This window comes from Stenella coeruleoalba, assembly GCF_951394435.1.
Source record: "Stenella coeruleoalba genome assembly, chromosome: 12".
Classification (NCBI taxonomy): Eukaryota; Metazoa; Chordata; class Mammalia; order Artiodactyla; family Delphinidae; genus Stenella; species Stenella coeruleoalba.
The window spans coordinates 58,466,041-58,485,764 of NC_137158.1; the positions used below are offsets into that span (position 1 = coordinate 58,466,041).

At 38.6% G+C, this 19,724-nt stretch overlaps 1 protein-coding gene across 8 annotated transcripts in view; it reads left to right on the forward strand.

Annotated features, from left to right (window-relative positions):
• Positions 1–18,711, forward strand: part of L3MBTL3 (L3MBTL histone methyl-lysine binding protein 3) — a 117,132-nt gene extending 98,421 nt beyond the window's left edge. For all 8 annotated transcript variants that reach the window (XM_079940004.1, XM_079940005.1, XM_079940003.1 and 5 more), the window contains 4 exons: positions 1,601–1,680; positions 12,268–12,437; positions 12,879–12,941; positions 18,304–18,711. In XM_079940004.1, coding sequence (XP_079796130.1) covers positions 1,601–1,680; positions 12,268–12,437; positions 12,879–12,941; positions 18,304–18,447 — 457 coding nt within the window. In that variant the 3' untranslated portion in view covers positions 18,448–18,711. The remainder of the gene's footprint in view (positions 1–1,600; positions 1,681–12,267; positions 12,438–12,878; positions 12,942–18,303) is intronic.
• The last annotated feature ends 1,013 nt before the right edge of the window (positions 18,712–19,724 follow it).

Below are 19,724 nucleotides of genomic sequence, written 5' to 3' on the forward strand. Positions count from 1 at the left end.
CCTCCATAGTAATTAATTGATTTCTCTTGGAAAAAAAATTTTTATTGCATAATAATGGTGATTCTTCCCATTCTCAGATAAGCAAGTATTCTTCAGCAGTTGTGATAAGTTGTTTTTAGTATGAAGTAAGCCAGGGAGCTCAGATTCCAGTGAAATTTCATGTGTCCCTGGCAATGATCTTTCTAAGAACTAGTGAACATTTTATTTATCTCATGCTTACTGTGTTGGCATCATTGTGTTAAATTATTATTGTTACAAAAAGGGAGTAAATTAGTGCCTTGGTAATTAAGACTATAGAACTCCTTTATATTTTGTTGGGATATTTGGTTTCAAAGGTATTATCCCTTTTCTTAACACTGAACAGAAGTGTGGTCTGAGTCTTCAAGAAACTAAGGATATATTTGTAAAGGTAACAGCATTTGAAACAACAGAACATCATAAGTACAGAGTATTATAGAGTATTACAAAGGATTTATTTTGAACCCTGAGAATGGAATACATTAGGTTAAAAATTTTAAATCCCTGAAGTTTAGTTTTAAAGAAAATATAAGTAGCCTGTGCCTGGTTTCCTTTAAAGCCATTTTTGTCACTGACTTCAGGGTAAAGCTCTGAATTAGGATTGGAATGGGTCCATTCCACTTTAGAGCATTCTTGGCATGGTTAGATTAGCATTAGTTCATTCCTGGTGAGAAAGAGGTAGAATCACCTATGAATTTGACCTGATTAAGCCAGGAAAAGCTTCCTAGAATTGAGTTTGATTCTCCTGGGCACTCTCAGCCTCAATCTCAAATTCTGGAGCTGAGTAGTATATAGTGACTTGATTAAATGGTATGGACTTTTAAAACCATTTTCCTACTTAAAATTGTAGTCTTACCGTACAGTGCAAGTAAAATTCCTCATGGATACATGTCCCAATTGGAAGTTGAAATATTCAGTGGCCACATTTTCTGGAATAGTTAACCTTAATACCATTCTTAGCTTTAAAATCTTTCTGAACAGTAAATGAAAATTGATAATGAGGAAAATGAACATTTATAGGTGTTTTTATTTTATTTTATTGTTTTCTTTTTTTCTTTTTTTGCGGTACGCGGGCCTCTCACTGTTGTGGCCTCTCCCGCTGCGGAGCACAGGCTCCGGATGCGCAGGCTCAGCCGCCATGGCTCACGGGCCCAGCCGCTCCCGCGGCACGTGGGATCTTCTCGGACCGGGGCACGAACCCATGTCCCCTGCATCGGCAGGCGGACTCTCAACCACTGCGCCACCAGGGAAGTCCCTATAGGTGTTTTTAGTATTAATTGCTTCTTAGTAAAACTGAAAATCCTTTCTAACATTTTAATGGTATCATTTGTTTTTAAATTAAAAAAAAAAAAAAAACAGTTGCTGAGGTGCAGTTTTGAGCCATTCCCTTTTTCTTTGTACTTCAATTTTTATTTTATTTTTTTTTATATACATCAGGTTCTTATTATCTGTTTTATACATATTAGTGTATATATGTCAAATCCCAGTCTCCCAGTTCATCCCACCACTACCACCCACCCCCACTTTCCCATTTCTTTAAACGTTTCTATTACAAAATATTAAAACACCTGTTTTTTCTCAGAGACCAGCATGCTGATGATGTCAAAGAAGACTTTGAAGAGAGAACAGAGAGTGAAATGAGGACATCACATGAAGCCACAGGTACCCATAATAATCTCATATTATTGATGGGTATTATTGATGGGTATTGATGGGTATTACTATTAATACTCAACAATCAAAACTTAACTGGAATGTAGCAGTCCCCTTTTATATATTAAAGATAAACTTCATTTGGTTGGTTCTGTTAGCACAGGCAATAAAAGTTTATTGTTCAGGATAAATTTGGTGTATACTTCACAATGATATGGGTCCATCTGTGACCTGTATTTACAGTCTGTTTCACATATCTGTACAATATTGTATATAAAGTTTGGATAAGGCATTCTGTTTGCTCCTTGTCGTAAATTTTTTTGATATTGTTGATATCATTTGCTTCATATGTTTCAGACTCATCTCAGAATGTGTTGAAATTCCAATAGAACTAATATGGTCTTAATCTAATACCACAAAATGAAAAGGAAATTGCTTGAACAAAAGTTTTAAGTTGTATTGGAGAAAGTAATTTGTCTTACATCTTTGCTGAATAGATATTACAGTGGTTTAACTGAACAATGAAGTCGTAATGACTGTTACTCATAGTATAAATGGTATTTATAATTTATGCATAGTGTTATAATTATTTTTTATAAGAAAATGTTGTCCCGATTATGATTTTAATGATTGTCCCTGGGGACTTTGCTTGTCATGTGCTTTATTTGGTTTAGACTGTTTATAAGATTGTAGAATGGCACCTAAGGACTGTTTGCCTATAATGACCTATTCCATAAGTGATGCTTTGATTTCCATATCTGATTGTCATAAAGCGGTAATCTATGATTAATTTAAAAGTTATATTCTCTGCTGTCCTCAGCATGTTTCATGGTGTTTAGTCTTGCACCACATACAAACCCTTCAGATGGCCAGGGTTTGCATCCCTGATCTATTACCACCTGCTAGCTGTGTAATCTTGGACATTTCATGGAATACGTTTCAGTGCTTGTTTCCTTATCTGTCCAGAAGGTTGATGATGGTAACTCTCTCCCACAGTTGTTATGGGCATTGAGTACAGTAACATTTGTAACTTGCTTAGAACAGTGCTTGGCACATAATAAGTGCTATAATGTTTCTGGTCATTTAGAAAGGAAGAAAAACATTTAATTTACGAAGCTTTTGTCATCGGGGTATATCGGGTTCTTAATCAAAGGCTTCAGCCTTTCTTTGTGAATGGTGGTTAGGAGCACGGCCTTCATTCTCTTCTCAGCTCCACCAGTACTAGCTGTGTGGCTGGCTTTGGGAAAAGTATTTAACTTCTCTGTTCCTCAGTTTCTTAATAGTACCCACATCACTGGATTATTATGAGGAATAAATGCATCAGTGGCCAAAGTATTAGCTGCTAGTGGTAGTAGTAGTAATAGCAGAAGTAGTAGTAGTATTGTGAAATGAGTGTCTATTGCATGGAATTAGCTGATCATTGCAAGGTTTAGATAGATTCATAATAAAATCTTCTGGGCTCTGAACTTTTTGAGGGAGTAATAATTTGACAACCTTTTCAGTTTCTTCCTAATTTCGTGATGCAATTCACTTTTCATTTTATTTGCTGAGCTGATTTTGATCACTCTTTTCTGAACATAGTCTAATTAATGGAGAATTTCAGGTTTATTAACATGATATGCATGGTGTTCTCTCTTTTTCTGTGATAGTTTTATGTCTTTTCAAACTTTGTATATTTTTATCCTATTTTTAAAATTTGAATTGCCTGAGTTTTTCTGTTTTACAATTCTTTCCAAAGAAACATTGCTAGGATCCATATATAACTCTGTTATTTTTGTCACCCATAAAACCTATAGTTCAATATGCGTATTTTACTTACTGTCTTATTTTTCATTAGTGAAAGGGAGCCTCATAAAAACAAGCTGCTTTGAGAATTTTTGCACATATGTTCCTAAGTAAGGTTCGCATATTAATATCTCATCCAGTTTTAGCCTCCTAAAATGAGTTTGATGACTTCCCTTCTCTTTTGAAACATTTTATGTAAAACTTCCATAAAGTTAATTTTTACTGTAGTGAAATCATGTTATTATGATTGTCAGCTTTTATTTAACTGCTTTCTCAGCTTTAGATTTCCTTTTTTTTTTTTTTGAAAATTTTTTCCAGATTCATGTTGTATGGAAAAGATTTGAATTTCACTTCCTGACATTACCATTTAAGAGTTCATTGGTTGTCTTTCCCTGGACCCCATGATCCTTCAGTCCAAAATGAGATCTTATGGTGTCTGAGGGCTCCTGTACCTTGGTGATGTTGGTGATATCTCAGATCCTAGTCAGTGGGTAGATGCGTTTAGTTTTTTCTGTCCTCCTGCCTCGCAGGTCTCAGTAGAGCCATGACCTAGTGTCTCAGATTGGGCTCTCTGGAAACAGACATTGGGAGTGCTGTGTGCAGAAGGTTTTTGGTGGGTACTTTTGGGAACGATACCAATGAGAGAGTGAGAGAAGCAACAGTGGGCAGAATGAGCTGTGATGCAGTTATAGCAGAAGCCTCAGTCGATCCCACAAATGAGCTCCAGATGACCCTTCCGAGTTATCCCGAATTTAGGCATGAGGACCAGGCCTTTGTATTGACCAGTCCTTGGATGTTGGCTGAGACGGGCCGTGTCCTTGGGCAAGGAGCCTCCCTTTGGCTTAGGGCAGTTCCTGGAGAGGGAGGTAGCTCTGAGGCATCAGCAGTCAGCAGGTAGGAGAATGAATCTCTGGGTTCCGAAGGGGGAGCCCACCACAGTGTCCACTACACCGAGCTAGTCATTTGGTCTCTGACTTTCCTTTAAGAAAAATCAAACAGAACTGAAAAAAACTGAACAACAAACCAGAACATCCTTTCACATATGTGGGATTAGGCCCAATTCAATCCAATCTTTTTGTTTTAGACAATGAATCTGGCTCCTAAATTCAGTCTTTGCATTATTTTGCCTGAGATGTCATGCGCTTTATTTACTTTTTCTTTTTAGATCCAGGATTTTTTTTTTAATCCAGAAAAATTCCTTCAGTTATTATTTTTGTTATTACTTTTGTTCTTTTCTCCTTTTTGATTGGTAATACCTTTTACTCTTGGGTTAGATCCAAAGGATGTTATTCAAAATATTTAACAATTGGTTTGACAGCCAACATTGCACAGGACAGTTAAAACAAACACCAGCCTTAGTGCTGGAGCAGAGTTTGGAAGCTCCCTGCTGTACTTCGGTGCAGCATCTGGAAGTCCCGCAAGGGCCTGACTGCTGAGGATGGAGGGGACTGTTACCAGCCATTATGGAAGTATTTTAATATTTCAACAGCTTATGCATTTTTTGATATTCTAGACGTATTTCTCAAGTTGAAATGTCTTACTCTAGCTCTGTCAAGTCTACTAGTTACTGCCTTTAACGTGAATTTTAATAGTGGTTTTTATTTTCCTTTAATTTCCTGCACTGGCTTGTTTTTTTCTTTTCATAGCCTGTTTTGTTTTGTAGACGTCATGTTCCCTTGTGCCTTACTAAAATCATGAAACGCTTCTGTCAATAAATCAATGGTCCTCTCCCAATGTTTTGTAGAACTTATCAGAGGCCCCTGGTGATTGTTTTTTATTTTATCACTTTTGAGTGCAGAGAAGTTTCCCCAGGTTTTTTGTGAAGAACACTTACCCCTCAATGCTCCCATTTGGGTGCCAGTAGAATTCCTCTTTCACCCCTGAGCCTGAGGGTCAGGTAGATGTGCTGAGCCTAGTAGGTGCTCACCAGTGTTCATTCACAATATCATTCACCAGTGGTGGAATAGGGGAAAGGAGAGAAATCTTCCTGCAGTTTGTGCCCTATTTAGTATAGAGGAGTCTGAAAAGAAGCCGCCCTGTATTCCTTATAGCTAGTAGGATTTAAGATTCAGTAAGCCCTTGAGAACTATTTTGTTTGGAGTCTTAGAGCAAATTGATTTTTAAAAGCACTTCCCCCTAGAAAAACATCTTCCTACCTTGTTTCTTCAGTTAATTCAATTTAATTCCATACAATATGTGTGATTATGAGCCTTTTTGATTTTTTGATGATTGCCACTATGCTACCGAATTTGACCTTTGGGGACCTTTACTGAATACAATGCATCACTTTTTCTTCTTTTTCTTTTTGTTGGCTTCTGTCTCCTTTGCCTGAAAGATAAACTAATTCATTTCCTCCATTGTAGGAAGGTCCGTTAATAAAGGATCCTATAAATTGACCTTCAAATTTAAACTCCTGTATTCCTGAGAAACGTGTAATTTTCTTTTCCCTTCTGCAAACATTCTCTCTCAGGGGTGCTGATATGCAGAAAGAGTTGAATTTTATTTTGTAATGTACTAGATTCTCACTTGAAGAATCAGGCTTGCCTTTTGCTTCCATAGCAGTTGGTTTTTATTTTGGTTGTTAACCTTGAAATGATCCTCAAATATTTTTCACGCCTGCGTTTAGGATCTTGGAGCTAATTTTATCCACACTCCTTGATGCTGTGATCCATTTATTTTACCCAATCATTGTTATTGTTCATCCTTTTTATATTTAGTCACCAGTTAGTAACCCCATTAAAAAAAACTTGGTTGACAGATGTATCCCATTTCTCCTGGCTTTTTTCCCTTTCACATTAAGAGCATTTTTCTATAGGCTCGTGGAATATTAGCTTAAAAGGGTCACTGATTCCTTTTCATCTTTGCCTTTTTATATTCAGGATACTCTCAGTGGCATGCCTTTCTTTCAAGATAGGAATAAGTTTTCCCACTTGCTGAGTCTTTACTATATGTCAGACACTGGAATAAGCATTTTTAAAAATATCATGTAGTCGTTACAGTGATCCTGTCACATTGATTTAGCCAAAATTTAGAGCTAGTTAGTGGCAGAACAGGGACTTGAATCCATGTATATCAGACTCTTAAACTCACCCCCTTGACCATGACCCTGTACTTTCTTATTAGGAGACAGAAGATCCAGGGTCACTTTCTGATGCTTCCCCTATCTCACAGGGTGGCTTTGGGCTTTGCCCTGTCTCACAATGTGTTTTCCTCATCTTCGGGTTAGCTACCTCCTAGCATTGTTTTGAAACTAAAATGAAACAAGGCAGTTGGAGATTCTGGTCTCACTTCTGTCACTGGCTTCAAGGGATAAGGAATGAGTCAGGACAAGTGGAAAGTCATGCTGTGGCTTGTTGATTTAGCATTGTTCAGACTTGGAAACAGGAAGCAGAATGGGATCTGAGTCCGAAAGCAGCAGGGAGCATGAAGAGAACTTTTCCTTTTCTCTGGATCTTGCCCTCCCTGTGGTTCTACTGGGCCCGAATGGGAACAGTCCTGTAGGAAGCAGGTTCTCATGCTCCATGGTAGTGAAGACATCTCTTTCTACTGGGAGATTTCATGTTTGGTTTAGATGGTGGTCTCTATTCTGAAGATTATTGTCTTGATTCTGCATGAAACATTGGAGGATATATTTCTTCAGGATCACCTTTATCAGACCTGTCTTCTCACAAGAGTTAATCTTCTCCTTCACTTTTTCCTACCCTATGCCAAATCAAGGATTTTAATACCTCTATTCTCAGCCAGAACTGAGAGACATTTGTATTTGCAAATATCTGCTTTGGATAACTACATTATTATCTATTAAACTTCATTTCAAGAAAGTCTACAAGAATATGCTGTATTGATGTAGCCTTCCACATTGCATTGTAAGTGCTGAATAAGTAATTGCTGAATGAGTGATTTCCATATTATAAACAATATATGTAAATGGTAGAGGCAGGGCTTTACTATCCATCCATAAAGTATCAACATAAGAAAAATATTCCTCATTTGATAATTGTCTAGAGAGAGAGCAGTAAGACCAAAGATCCACAAAGTTATTTCTCTTAACGCTACTCCCATCTAATATTTTCTTGCTTCTGTTATTAAGGGAGCCCAGCAATTGATGTTTTAATAATTATTTCCAAAAATGCATTAAATTGCTTTCCAAGTCACCAAAGTGAGGCTTTCATTTTTTTGTTATTATTTTTGAGTAACAATAAGTATCTTATCCAATATCAGCTTCTGGTTTTATATAACTTATTGTTAAAATAACATATTTATTATAGAATAATTAGAAAATACAGGGAATCAAATAGCAGAAAATCAAAATTATCTGTAATTTTATTTTCCAACACACCATTTTCTGAATTTTGGGGAGTTTTTTTGGGATTTTTTAATATCTGAAATATTGTACTAACTACTTTGTAACCTGCAGTTTTCTAACTACGTAATATTACAATCATTTTTACATAACTATTTACACTAATTACAAAATAATATTAAATACTCCCTCTGTGGATCGATGCTCAATGCAGCATCATTTAATGGACCAATCTCTAGTGGGTATCTAAGCTAGTTATTTCCTGTCTCTCACTATTATAAACGCTCTTGCAGTAAACCGTGGTAGTGATTAGGATTAGCGGGGGTGTGTGTGTGTGTGTGTGTGTGTGTGTGTGTGTGTGTGTGTGTGTGTGTGAGACATAAAACCCATACAAGTGGTTTATATCAGGAAAAAGCAGTCTATCTCTCTCTCACATGGAGGAGGCTCAAGGGTAGGTGCTCCAGGATTGGATGGTGCTCAACAGTATTAGGAAGTCAGGTTCCATGTATCTTGTTGCTCTCTTTTGCAGAGTGTCTTTTCCCAAGGTCTTATCTTGGTCAAGGGTGGTTCTGGGGGGCTAGTTATTCAGTTACTGTTCTCCCCCAGGAGGAAGGAGAGTCAGGGTGTGGGAGTAGTGAGAAAAAGTTTGACCATATACCTTGGGTAAATTTTCTTCTTGGGAAACTTCAAAAAAATACATAGAACTCCTTAAAAAATATTATTTTTCATGCAGCTAAATCATTTGAGAGGAGGGTGGTGAGAAATCTGACCCTCATAAAATGCTATTGGCAGAAATGTCTTCCAGAATAAAAAAGCTTTGTTTTCTAAAGCACATTATACACATTCAAACCTACCCTTCCCTACTCTTTGCACTGAGCCAGCTACTTGAGCCAGAGTCTCTGTGCGTTTATTTTAGTCTATATCACATGTTAAAATAAAAACCTGGAGTCACATTTCTGTGCATTTCAAGGGATCCAATACATATCCACTCAAATGAAGTTGTTTTCTTTATCCTTTTTGGATTGGGAGCGTGTATCTAACATCTTCTGAGGAGATGGCATATTCTGTGGTTGGTAAATGCTACAGTTGCCCCATCAGAAAATAACACTGGGCATCAGTCAACATGAAAGAATCAGCAAAAGGAAGGGGGGTCTTAAGGTGAAGGATGTAAAGTTGGTATTAGTATTGGAGTGGTGTATGAGTCTAGGCCTATGTGTGATGTCAGCTTCGAAGACATGCAAACGCCACCAGAAATATAGGAGCTTTAGGGTTTTTAGTCACTTCTTTAGAATGGCTCAGTTATTTTTCTAAGGAATAATGATGTAGGAGCTTTAGAAATGAACTGTGAGTAATACAACTTTAGCAGGAATAGAATGAACATAGAATGGAGCTTCAGTGAAGGAGGAAACAGTGCCAAGTGTCAACAGAACATAAATAGTTATAGAAGAAAGTGTATGGCTTTGGAAAAAACTGACACTCTGTGGCAGGCAATCCAAATACAAGTTACAAAGTAGACTGTGTTGTTTTACTCTAGTGTGGAACTAGAACTCTTACCATTTCATGTAAGTCCATCTCCTGAAGGATTTACAAATAATGTGTTGCAAATAATTGCTGAACTCTTGGGACTATCTGAGATTAAGGAATGTTTTAAAGTTACCCCATATTTATGCAAAACAAAGCTTTCTTGAACTCTGGGCAATTTTAAAAGAATAAAAACAAACTGGTACAGGTTTGTATATTTGGCTCATAATAGATTTTCAGTAAAATAGGATGAAGACCTAAAACCTTAAAACCAATTATATGAGATTCGGTGGATGAAATGTGGAAAGAGGGACCATGAAGGGTTTTTTATAAAATATTTGAAGCATTGGAAGGTTTCATGGGGAGCAGACACAGTTTTCTATATGAGCTCACTCAGGTAGAGCAAGGACCAGTGGGTGTTAGCTCCAGTAAGATAGATTTTTTTTTCTTTTAATTCAGTATAGCGACTTTTCTAACATTCAGAGCAATTCAAATTTACATTAGGCTAGTTGAAGAGAAAAGTTATCAAAGAGCCACAATAAAACAGTAGGAAGTAGTTTTTAAAAAACTATTCCACTTATAATAGCAACAGAAAACATCAGACACACAAAAATAAATTTAACAGAAGATATGCAAGACCTCTACATGAAAATGACAAAACATTGAAGAGGGGTATTTTAAGATCCAAAGAAATGGAGAGAGATTCCTTGTTCTTGAATTGAAAGGCTTGATATTGTGAAGATGTTCTCTCTCACCGAATTGATGTATATTCAGTGGTTTTCCCAATGTAAATCCTAGCATTTTTTTTAACAAGCAGATCCTAAAGTTGGAAACGCAAAGGGGTAAGGATAGTCAAGGAGTCTTGAAGAAGACCTAGATCACAGATATCAGTACACTCATAAAATGAGAGTAATTAAAGCCTGTGGGTCGGTGTGAAGAGACCAGTGGGACAGAAGAGAATATTTGAAAACACAGTTAGATTTATTTTTAAGCTGGCACTGCAGTACAGCAGGGAAAGGATGGTTGGTCTTTTTCATTAAATCATGGTTGGGCAATTAGAAATCCATGTGGAAAAAAACCATGAATATTGATCTTTACCTCATACCATAACAAAAATAAATTTCAGACGGATTGTGACCTCAACGTGAAAGGTAAAACATAAAGTGTTCAGAGGAAAACAGAGGAGGCTATCTTCAGGACCTTGGGGTGAGCAAAGATTTCTTCAAAAGTACTATCCCTAAAAGAAAAAATTAATAAATGTTACTACAATTAAGAACTTCTGTTTATCAAAAGACCTTTTTAAGAGAGTAAAAAGAAGACACAGAGTGGGAGGAGATATAAGTAATACATATTTTCAAGAAAGGATTCTTACCCAGAGGATATATATATACAGATAACTTCTACAAATCAGTAAGGAAAAGGCAAGATGGCCTCATGGAAAAATGGGCATAAAATAGATAAGTACGTCACAAAAGAGGTTCTCCATATGACCAATGAACTTACAAAAAGATTGTCAACTTTGTCATCAGACAAATGCAGTTGTAACCACAATATGATGCCATGACACCCGCACCAAAAGGGTTACAGTGAGCAAGATAGACAGCACCACATGCTGAGAAGAACATGTATGGAGCATTTGGAACTCTTATGCTGTTAGTAGGTGTGTACTACACAGCTGTTTTGGAAAACGGGTGGAATTTGCTGAGACTTAATGTACGCAAACGTCATAACCACAAAGTCCCACTCTTCAGTATGTATGCAACAGCAAGGCATACATATATTCAAGGAAAGATATGTACGAGAGCGTGCACAGCAACACTGTCGGTCTTAGCCAAAACTTTAAAACAACTCAAATGTCCATCAGCTCCAAATTAATTGTGAGATATTCATAACAACGAAAAACCACACAGCAAAGAGCAGGTGAGCTACAACTACATACAGCAATGTGGATGAATCACACAGACACTATTGAGAGAAAGAAGCCAGATACCAAGTTTCCATCAAACTTACAGTTCAGAACCAGGGCAAAAGAAGCGAGGGTGTTCGAAGTCAGGGAAGTGGCTTCCTTGCTGGGTGGGGTGTGATTGGAGGGGGTTCTAGGTGTGCTGCCACCTTCAGTTTTTAGCTGAGCTGGTGGGCAGAGCGGAGAGTAAGTGTGGGGAGGTGCCTTCTTCTGATGGGCTTTGAGTCAGTAGTTTTCAGAAAAGATTTCCGTTCTAAAGGATCCGATCTTACGGAGATAATGATGGACAAACTCTAAGTCAAGAGTCCCAAGGAAAAAAAAAAAAACATTGGCTAGAAAACAGCTGTTTTAGAAGAGCAGCAGGTAAACTAGGTTTGGATTCAGAAGAACTGGCAGATAGATAGAATATTCTGTAGTTTTAACTTTGATCTTCACAAGTGAAGAATGACAAAAGCATTTGCCTTTATGCTATTTTATCTTTATTTCAATAATTTCATATCCCCTTTCAAAAAATATAAGTTGGCTATTTGAAAAATCGATGTGATTAGTAAATAGAAATTGGAAGAACAGAACAGGGCTGAAGTAAAAGGAGAGAACAGGTATGGTAGCTGCAGGGTAAACACAGCGGCTGGACTTGAGCCTGCAACTTGGCTCTTACTTTTAGGACATGCAAAGCCAAAAGGGAACCAAATATAATTTCGTAGGGTGAGAGTTATTTTCCTTGTCACTAAAGCTCGGGGGCAGATTTCTTATCTGAAGCATTAAAGAGGGAACGTTGAATGGTGTGATGATGCATGTCTTCAGTGATGGGTGATGTGGCAAACGTGTCGGTTGAACTTCAGGTTGTTTCTTATGGTGACTTTCAGTAAAGATGAACGAGAGTGTAATTATTCAATGAATGTAATGTTGAACCAATGCTTTACCTTGCTTCCATGCTACTCATTGTTTGGGGGCGACACATGGCATTGGGGGCTTTTTTGGCTGCTTTTCAGAGAGTGAATTCCTGATTGTTTCTGTCAACCAGGTGCCCGGGAAGAACCCAGCGTACAGCAGGCACAGCGGCGGTCGGCGGTCTTTCTGTCCTTTAAGTCCCCAATTCCATGTCTGCCCTTGCGTTGGGAGCAGCAGAGCAAACTTCTCCCAACTGTAGCCGGCATCCCTGCCAGTAAAGTTTCCAAATGGAGCACAGATGAGGTATATTTTATTTTCTTGGTCTGCCAGGGGCCAGACGTAGGAGTACTGGCTTAAGGAGAGGGCAACATGAATGCATGTGGGATTTAGTCTTTTTTTTCTGAAAGAGAAGAAATTATTCTGAGAGAAACAATGAAAGTATAGGTTAAATATTTTGAACCTGTAGCATTTAGATTCTGGCTTCTTTTTTTTTTTTTTTTTTTTTTGGCGGTACGCGGGCCTCTCACTGTTGTGGCCTCTCCCGTTGCGGAGCACAGGCTCCGGACGCGCAGGCTCAGCGGCCATGGCTCACGGGCCCAGCCGCTCTGCGGCATGTGGGATCTTCCCAGACCGGGGCACAAACCCGCGTCCCCTGCATCGGCAGGCGGACTCTCAACCACTCTGCCACCAGGGAAGCCCCCGGCTTCTTTTTTTAAACTGGAATTTTAATCATATTTTTAACAGGTGTCAGAGTTCATACAGAGCTTACCTGGATGTGAAGAACATGGAAAGGTATTTAAAGACGAAGTAAGTATTCCACTAAATTGCAGTATGTTACTTAAGGGGGGACAAAGCACTGAATGGCAGTGAATGGTGAAATGTTCTAAATTGGCAGAGGAAGGAAGAGACGGGTTATGTTGAAACTGACAAAGTGATATCGAGTCGTCTAACAAGCAGCATTAATCAGTTGTATAAAATTGTGTTTGTATAAAATTAGATGCAAAGGAAATTGTGCTATTTTATTGATGCCCCACAGCAGTAGCACTAAGCTCATTATTTAACAAAACAAACACAAAACTTAAAAACATGCATTTATATAGTGTATAGCACAGAAAGAAACCAACGCAAGAAAGAAGCAACGTTTCATTTTTAACAAAGTAAAATTAGTTCCCATTATTTTATTTTCAAACATCATTTTAACACCAAAATTAACTTCATTTGATGCTGATAGTTAATATTACCATTATTGCTAAAACAGTCCCTTAGATCTTATATATTTCTCAGTGGTATTTATTCTAACTGATATTCATTACATCTATTACCGTCTGCTGTTGGAAGATGATTTTATTAGTTGTTTTCATCTGCCTGTCCAAAACTTCAATTATAAGGGATGATTAATAATGATACTACCTCTAGTGAGCATTAGGACAAAAAGGAATTCTACTTCTAACTACACTAGAAGCAGGAGACTCTTTTCACTAGAGACCTTTAAAAATAAGCCACTTGCCTGTCATCTCCTCCAAGCAGACCAGTCAGTTATCACCCTGATCTCAGAAGGTACAATGAGGACTAAGTCGTCTCAGAAGGCTTTGTCCAGCATCTGCTGTCTGCAGCTGTAAGATACCTTGTTTGCTCCTATGCTCAGCCTCCACTGTTCAAATAGCACACTTTCAGTTAAGAACACTGCAAGAGTGTCGGCACAGCCAAGAATTGAGCCGCCGGTCGCCAATGTCATTATACTGTTAGGTATCATTTATGCTTTATGTGGGTGCCTGTTAAAATGCACAAGGATCTGATTGTCATCAGCCCTTTTCTGATTTATGGTCTTACTTTCAGAAATGTTCTCTCTTCTTTCTAGTTGAAGGTCAAATTAAAGGATTTGCAGTTATTCAGATTTTGAGTTTCTTAAAGCCCAGGTCCCAGGTGTCTTTGTGGGTTACTCTCAGTCGATTTTCGATCCCTGAGCAGACGTAGATTCCTGCAGGGAGCTGTTGCTCTTTCTTTGAAAGAGCCATGTAGTAACATTACCTTTGAAAATGATGAAACAATTTTAAAAATAAATTTCTAGCACATCTATTTTATAAGTTCTACTTTTGCTTCTGTTGATATCTAGCCAATCCGTATAGATTTGCTCTGTTATTTAGGTTAAGTAGGATTCAAATTCAAATGATACGTTATTTCTTTGAATAACTTTTTTCTTCATATTATCTTTGGAGACACTCCCCAGGCACCTAATATCCTCAAAGACAGAGCCTTCTTTTGAAGAATGAGGCGATGAATGTTCTCTGTCAACATGTATCATTCATATGTTCATTCCACTATTCATTCACCCTGTGAAATCTTGTTAAATTCCTACCATTTGTATGATACTCCATGTAATGCTCTAGTAAGAGGGTTAATTCAGAGATAATAGGACATGATCCTTGCTCTCACATGTCTCACCAGGTCAGCAGGCGTGGGTTTTGAGTCCTAGATGAAAATGAGAAAACAAATCTAGCTAAAGTCTTGTAAGTCATCTCTGAAAGGCAAAGTGCAGGTGTGGGCTATTATTTGAAACCATCCCAGATGACTCCTTCTCTTACATACTCCGCATTTAATCTGTTGAAAACCCTATTGGATGTATTTTGAAAGCATTTAAGGGTCCCAGCTCCCTCTCCCCCCTCCACTGCTACGTGTGGTCAGAGCCACCATCCTCTCCTGCCTGGATTAAAGCAATAACCTCCTAGCCGGGCTCCCCGCTTCTATTTCTGCTCCTCTATGATCTTTTTTTAAAATAGTATTTTATTTATTTATTTTATTTTTGGCTGTGTTGGGTCTTCGTTGCTGCGCGCGGGCTTTCTCTGGTTGTGGCGAGCGGGGGCAACTCTTTGTTGCGGTGCGCGGGCTTCTCATTGCAGTGGCTTCTCTTGTTGCGGAGCATGGGCTCTAGGCATGTGGGCTTCAGTAGTTGTGACTCACAGGCTTAGTAGTTGTGGCTCTTGGGCTCTAGAGCACAGGCTCAGTAGTTGTGGCGCACGGGCTCAGTAGTTGTGGCTCGTGGGCTCTAGAGCGCAGGCTCGGTAGTTGTGGCGCACGGGCTTAGTTGCTCCACAGCATGTGAGATCTTCCCAGACCAGGGCTCGAACCCGTGTCCCCTGCATTAGCACTGCACCACCAGGGAAGTCCCTGCTCCTCTGTAATTTATTTCCAGCATAGCTGGGCTGATTCTGCTACAAGATAAAGTCAAATCATGTCACTCCTCTGTTCAGGTCTTTCCGGTAGTTAAATCAGAGCAAAAGCCAAGAGCCTCACAAGGGCGACAGTCTGACACCCCATCACCTCTCTCACCGCCTGACCTCTTCGTCCACTCTGTCCCCTGCTTGCACTGTTCCACACACAGACCTCCTTGCCATTCCTCAGATTATCCAGGTACACTCTGGCTCCCCCCTCTGCCTGGGATGCTCTTCCTCTAGGTGCTCACGTAGCTTACTCCACTTATCAATATCCTATCCTGACTATCCTCCTTCAATCTGCCACCTGCCACCACACAGCCATCCTGGCCCTACTGTCCACTCATCTCCCCGACTCGCAGTTTTTTCATACCACTAATCACCTTTTAGAATTAGTTACTAATTAATTTGCTTATTATGGTTTTTCTTATAGTCTGTCTCCTACTACTAAAATGTAAACTCTACAAGGAGTTTTTATTTGTTTGCTTAGTTTTGCTTTTATCTGTTTTAGTCTGAGCTATATGCCCAGGCCCAAGAATAATATCTAGATTCTAATGGGTATTTAATAAGTTTCTGTTTAATGAATAGACTCATACCTTTACACTCTGAGAAAGACATTCAAAGAGCATATCGCTGTGATTTGCAGAGTTACAACACTGGAAAAGAACCATGAGTGCACAGTGGAAAGAGCAATGAAATGGAAGGCAAGAACCCCAAGTTCCAAATCCTCCTTCAGAGTTTTGGGCCTTTAGCAAGATACTTAATCTCTGGAGCTAGACCAGTTTATATACATTACAAAAGTATAAACCAAAAATAAACGCAGCAATCCATTGCAGTAATTAGTTTTCAGAAAGTACTTTCTTAAATTATTTACTTCTTTCCAGGTGAGGCTTATCCTTATGGCTACACATCAGAGCAGCTTGTATGTCATATACTAAAGTTTGGCTCTAGCCTCAAGATGACTTTTTTCTTCCCAGGTTAGCTTTAAAAATAATAATCTACCAAAACTTATCCTTCTCATCCCACTCCTAGCTTTTAGACTCCAGCCTCGTTCTCTGCATGTTCCTTTTCATCAGTCATCTGTCACTTTAAATTCTAAGTCCCAGAAGAAGACTCAGTAGGGCCCAAGGTTATAATAAACCATTCACTCTTTGTAGTGAGCTCTATGGGAACCCGGTATGTTGACATTTTAGTTAATGTCTTAGACGACTTCTATCAGACCCTTCATTCTACCAAGGTCTGTCTGGGTTGAGTGAAGTGTTAGTAGATCTGCCTCTCTGCTTGGACTTGTTTATCAGAGACCTGTCACAGCACAAGCAAATGAGACCAAAGCAAATGTTTCCAAAAAACAATAGAACATTTCTCATAGCTGCCACTTAACTTGTCTTACACTTAGAAATTAACACTGCAGTGTCTTTACTTCTAGTTTATGACAGCAGGGTGTTTCCTTGCTGAAAATTAGCAAACTTTTTCCACATGATTGTTACTTAAAATTGTATAAGATGACTCTTGTTCTTACTGATTAAGCATATAAGCAATTTAGACTTACAGGTTTTTATTTTTAGAGGAAAGGAAAATTTCAAGAAAGGGCAACTTAATTACATTAGGCTTTATTTAGTGAACTGCTGACAGAATTTATAGTAGTATTTGTTTGCTAGGGCTGCTGTAACAAAATACCATAAACCAGTAGCTTGAACAGCAGAAATGTAATGCCTCCCAATTCTGGAGGCTAGAAATCTGAACACAAGAAATGATGGCGTTGGCAAGTAGCTTCCTTCAAGGTCTGTGAGGAAAGGAGCTGCTCCAGGCCTCTCTTTGTGGCCTGCAGATGGTGTTCTCTTGTTGTCTTCTAAGTGTGTCTGTGTCACAATTTCCCCTTTTTATAAGAACACCAGTCATCTTGGATTAGGGACCCACCCTACTCTAGTATGACCTCATCTTAACTAATTACATCTGCAGTGACCCTGTTTCCAAATCAGGTCACATTCTAAGGTTATTGGAGGTTAGCACTCCAACATAGGCATTTGGGAGGAACACAGTTCAGCCCCTAATAGTACACTGCTGTCAAGGTTTCTAATGTCCTCCAAGGCAGAGAGCAAAAGTGTGTTTTACTTTTTGTACAAAATGAGAAGACTGAAAGAGAAGTGAATTAATTTTTTTAAGATGGTGGACTCCCCAAGAGCTGAAAATCATACAAAAAGACGACTACTCCTTTGCTCTACCCACTGAACCAGACATCATCTTCACAGAGTTGTATCTTTGAACCTCATAGTATCCTATTCTGTAGAAATGTAGACTTTTAGTCTTAGAAGGGAACCAGAGAGAGGAAGGATGCTTCTTACCATTACCCAAGTAGTAGAAGAACCAGCCTAGAGTGTACACCTCTTCCCACCAGGCTTACATTCCTTCAGCTATACTGGTGGTTGCCATTGTTGGTTGTTAGTAATTCCTTTTCTTCTGTATTTGAAAAATAACTGTGGCTACTCTAAAAATGAATGTTATCACTGATTTTCTTTTCTTCGTGGTGGAAGGCACGTAGCCGATGTGTTTGCCTGAATTCCTTTGTTTATCCACAAGTATTTATGTACTTATTCTCATCTCTCATTTTAAAACCTGCCCTGATAAGGACTGGATTTGAGGCACCCTGGATTTTCCCAAATTATTCTTGACTCAGCGCCTACGTCAGAATAATCACAGAAAGATACGAGCTCCTTCCACTTTCCTATGAGCTGATTCTTCAGATGAATGAACTTGACTTTGTTCCCAGTCCACATTTGGGGGTGTTGTTGTAGATAAGAAAGGTCCACTTATGAGGAACTGTTGTTTGTACACATGAACTGCCCATCTGTGCCGTTTTAGTGTTACTGTGTAGAAGAGAGCTGATAATTGAACCTTGAATATGTCCCATAACCCTACATCCGATTAACTCACAATCTTTTGTGTTTTTCCTCCCATTTTAGCAAATTGATGGAGAAGCATTTCTGCTTATGACCCAGACAGACATTGTGAAAATTATGAGCATTAAGTTGGGCCCTGCCCTCAAAATTTTCAATTCTATCCTGATGTTCAAAGCCGCAGAGAAGAACTCCCACAATGAACTTTGAAGGTGGTGAATTTTGAGCACCATCAGCTTTCTGCTTTAAAGCTCATGTTTTACTCAAAGCACAAAGACAGCAGTAACTCCTAAGCGAGAAGTCTCCAAAACTCTAAAGAGCAACGCTGTCAGATTGTTTATATTCCTTAAGAGACAATATATACGAGTTCTTACGAAAGTGCTTGAGCTTTTAACCAGGTACTGTCTAACAACAGTACAACAGTCGTCTTTCGGTTCTGTTCACTGAGCTAAATTTATCTTTGTAAATCTTTTTGAGGCTGGGGGGGTGGGAGGGAAGGGGGACTTCATTAATTATTTATGGAAAAAGCGGGGGTGGGGGAGGGCAGAGTAAGAACTTTTGGCATTTTGTAAACATTGTTGAATTCTCTTTCATGTACACTGTTTCTTTTTCAACACTTTCAGGAACCTTTTTATATAATCAAACTTCAACTTAAACCAAATTTGTGAAAACCTGGCTAACTTTAGCCAGTGGGACTGTTATCTGTCTTGTTAATTCTGTGCCATATTTTGAATTGCAACATTATGCTAAGTATAACTTTGCAAGTCATGATATTGCCTAACTGCTTGTCATAATTTGTTGGGGCTGAATAGTTGTAAAAATTACCTTTCTTTAAATCAGTGTTTTTACTTTTGCACGCAATTATGAAATGTTAAACAAATTACTTTTCACCAGCATCTTGACTTAATTACCAAAAACATGTATATAAATAATGGAATTGAAAAATAAAATATATAAACATAAATGAATTAGGTGATGTATTTGAATGACATCAGTCTCATACATCGTGGTGCCCTGTGTGTTTACAGGACTCCAGTGATATCAAAGGAATATGCAGTTATATTGGGGGGCTGTTTGTATGATCTTGAACTATTTATGAGATGATCTTGAGCTTCTAATTGTCATTGAAATAACTGTGGTGCTCTTCAGAGATGAAGGGCTCATTCTATTGATATAAACACTAACCTGGAAAGAGCTCTGTCTCAGACCTTGCAGTGTCCTCCAAACCCAAAGGTTTTTTTTAGGATTGGCTGAAGAGAGAGTGTATAGATTTTACCCAAGAGGCAAGATTTGAGGGAGCAGCGCCAGTCAACACAAAGATTCTAAATGCTCACAGATGAGGGAGGCGACCTTCCCAGAGCAGTTATTCAAGGAGCTCTGTTTTGGAGAGACTCTTTTCTCCTCAGTATAGAAGCATACAGATGCACTTTAAATGAAAGCCCTTGATGACCTATAAACTGATAGCTGGTAGTGTTACTTTTGCAAGA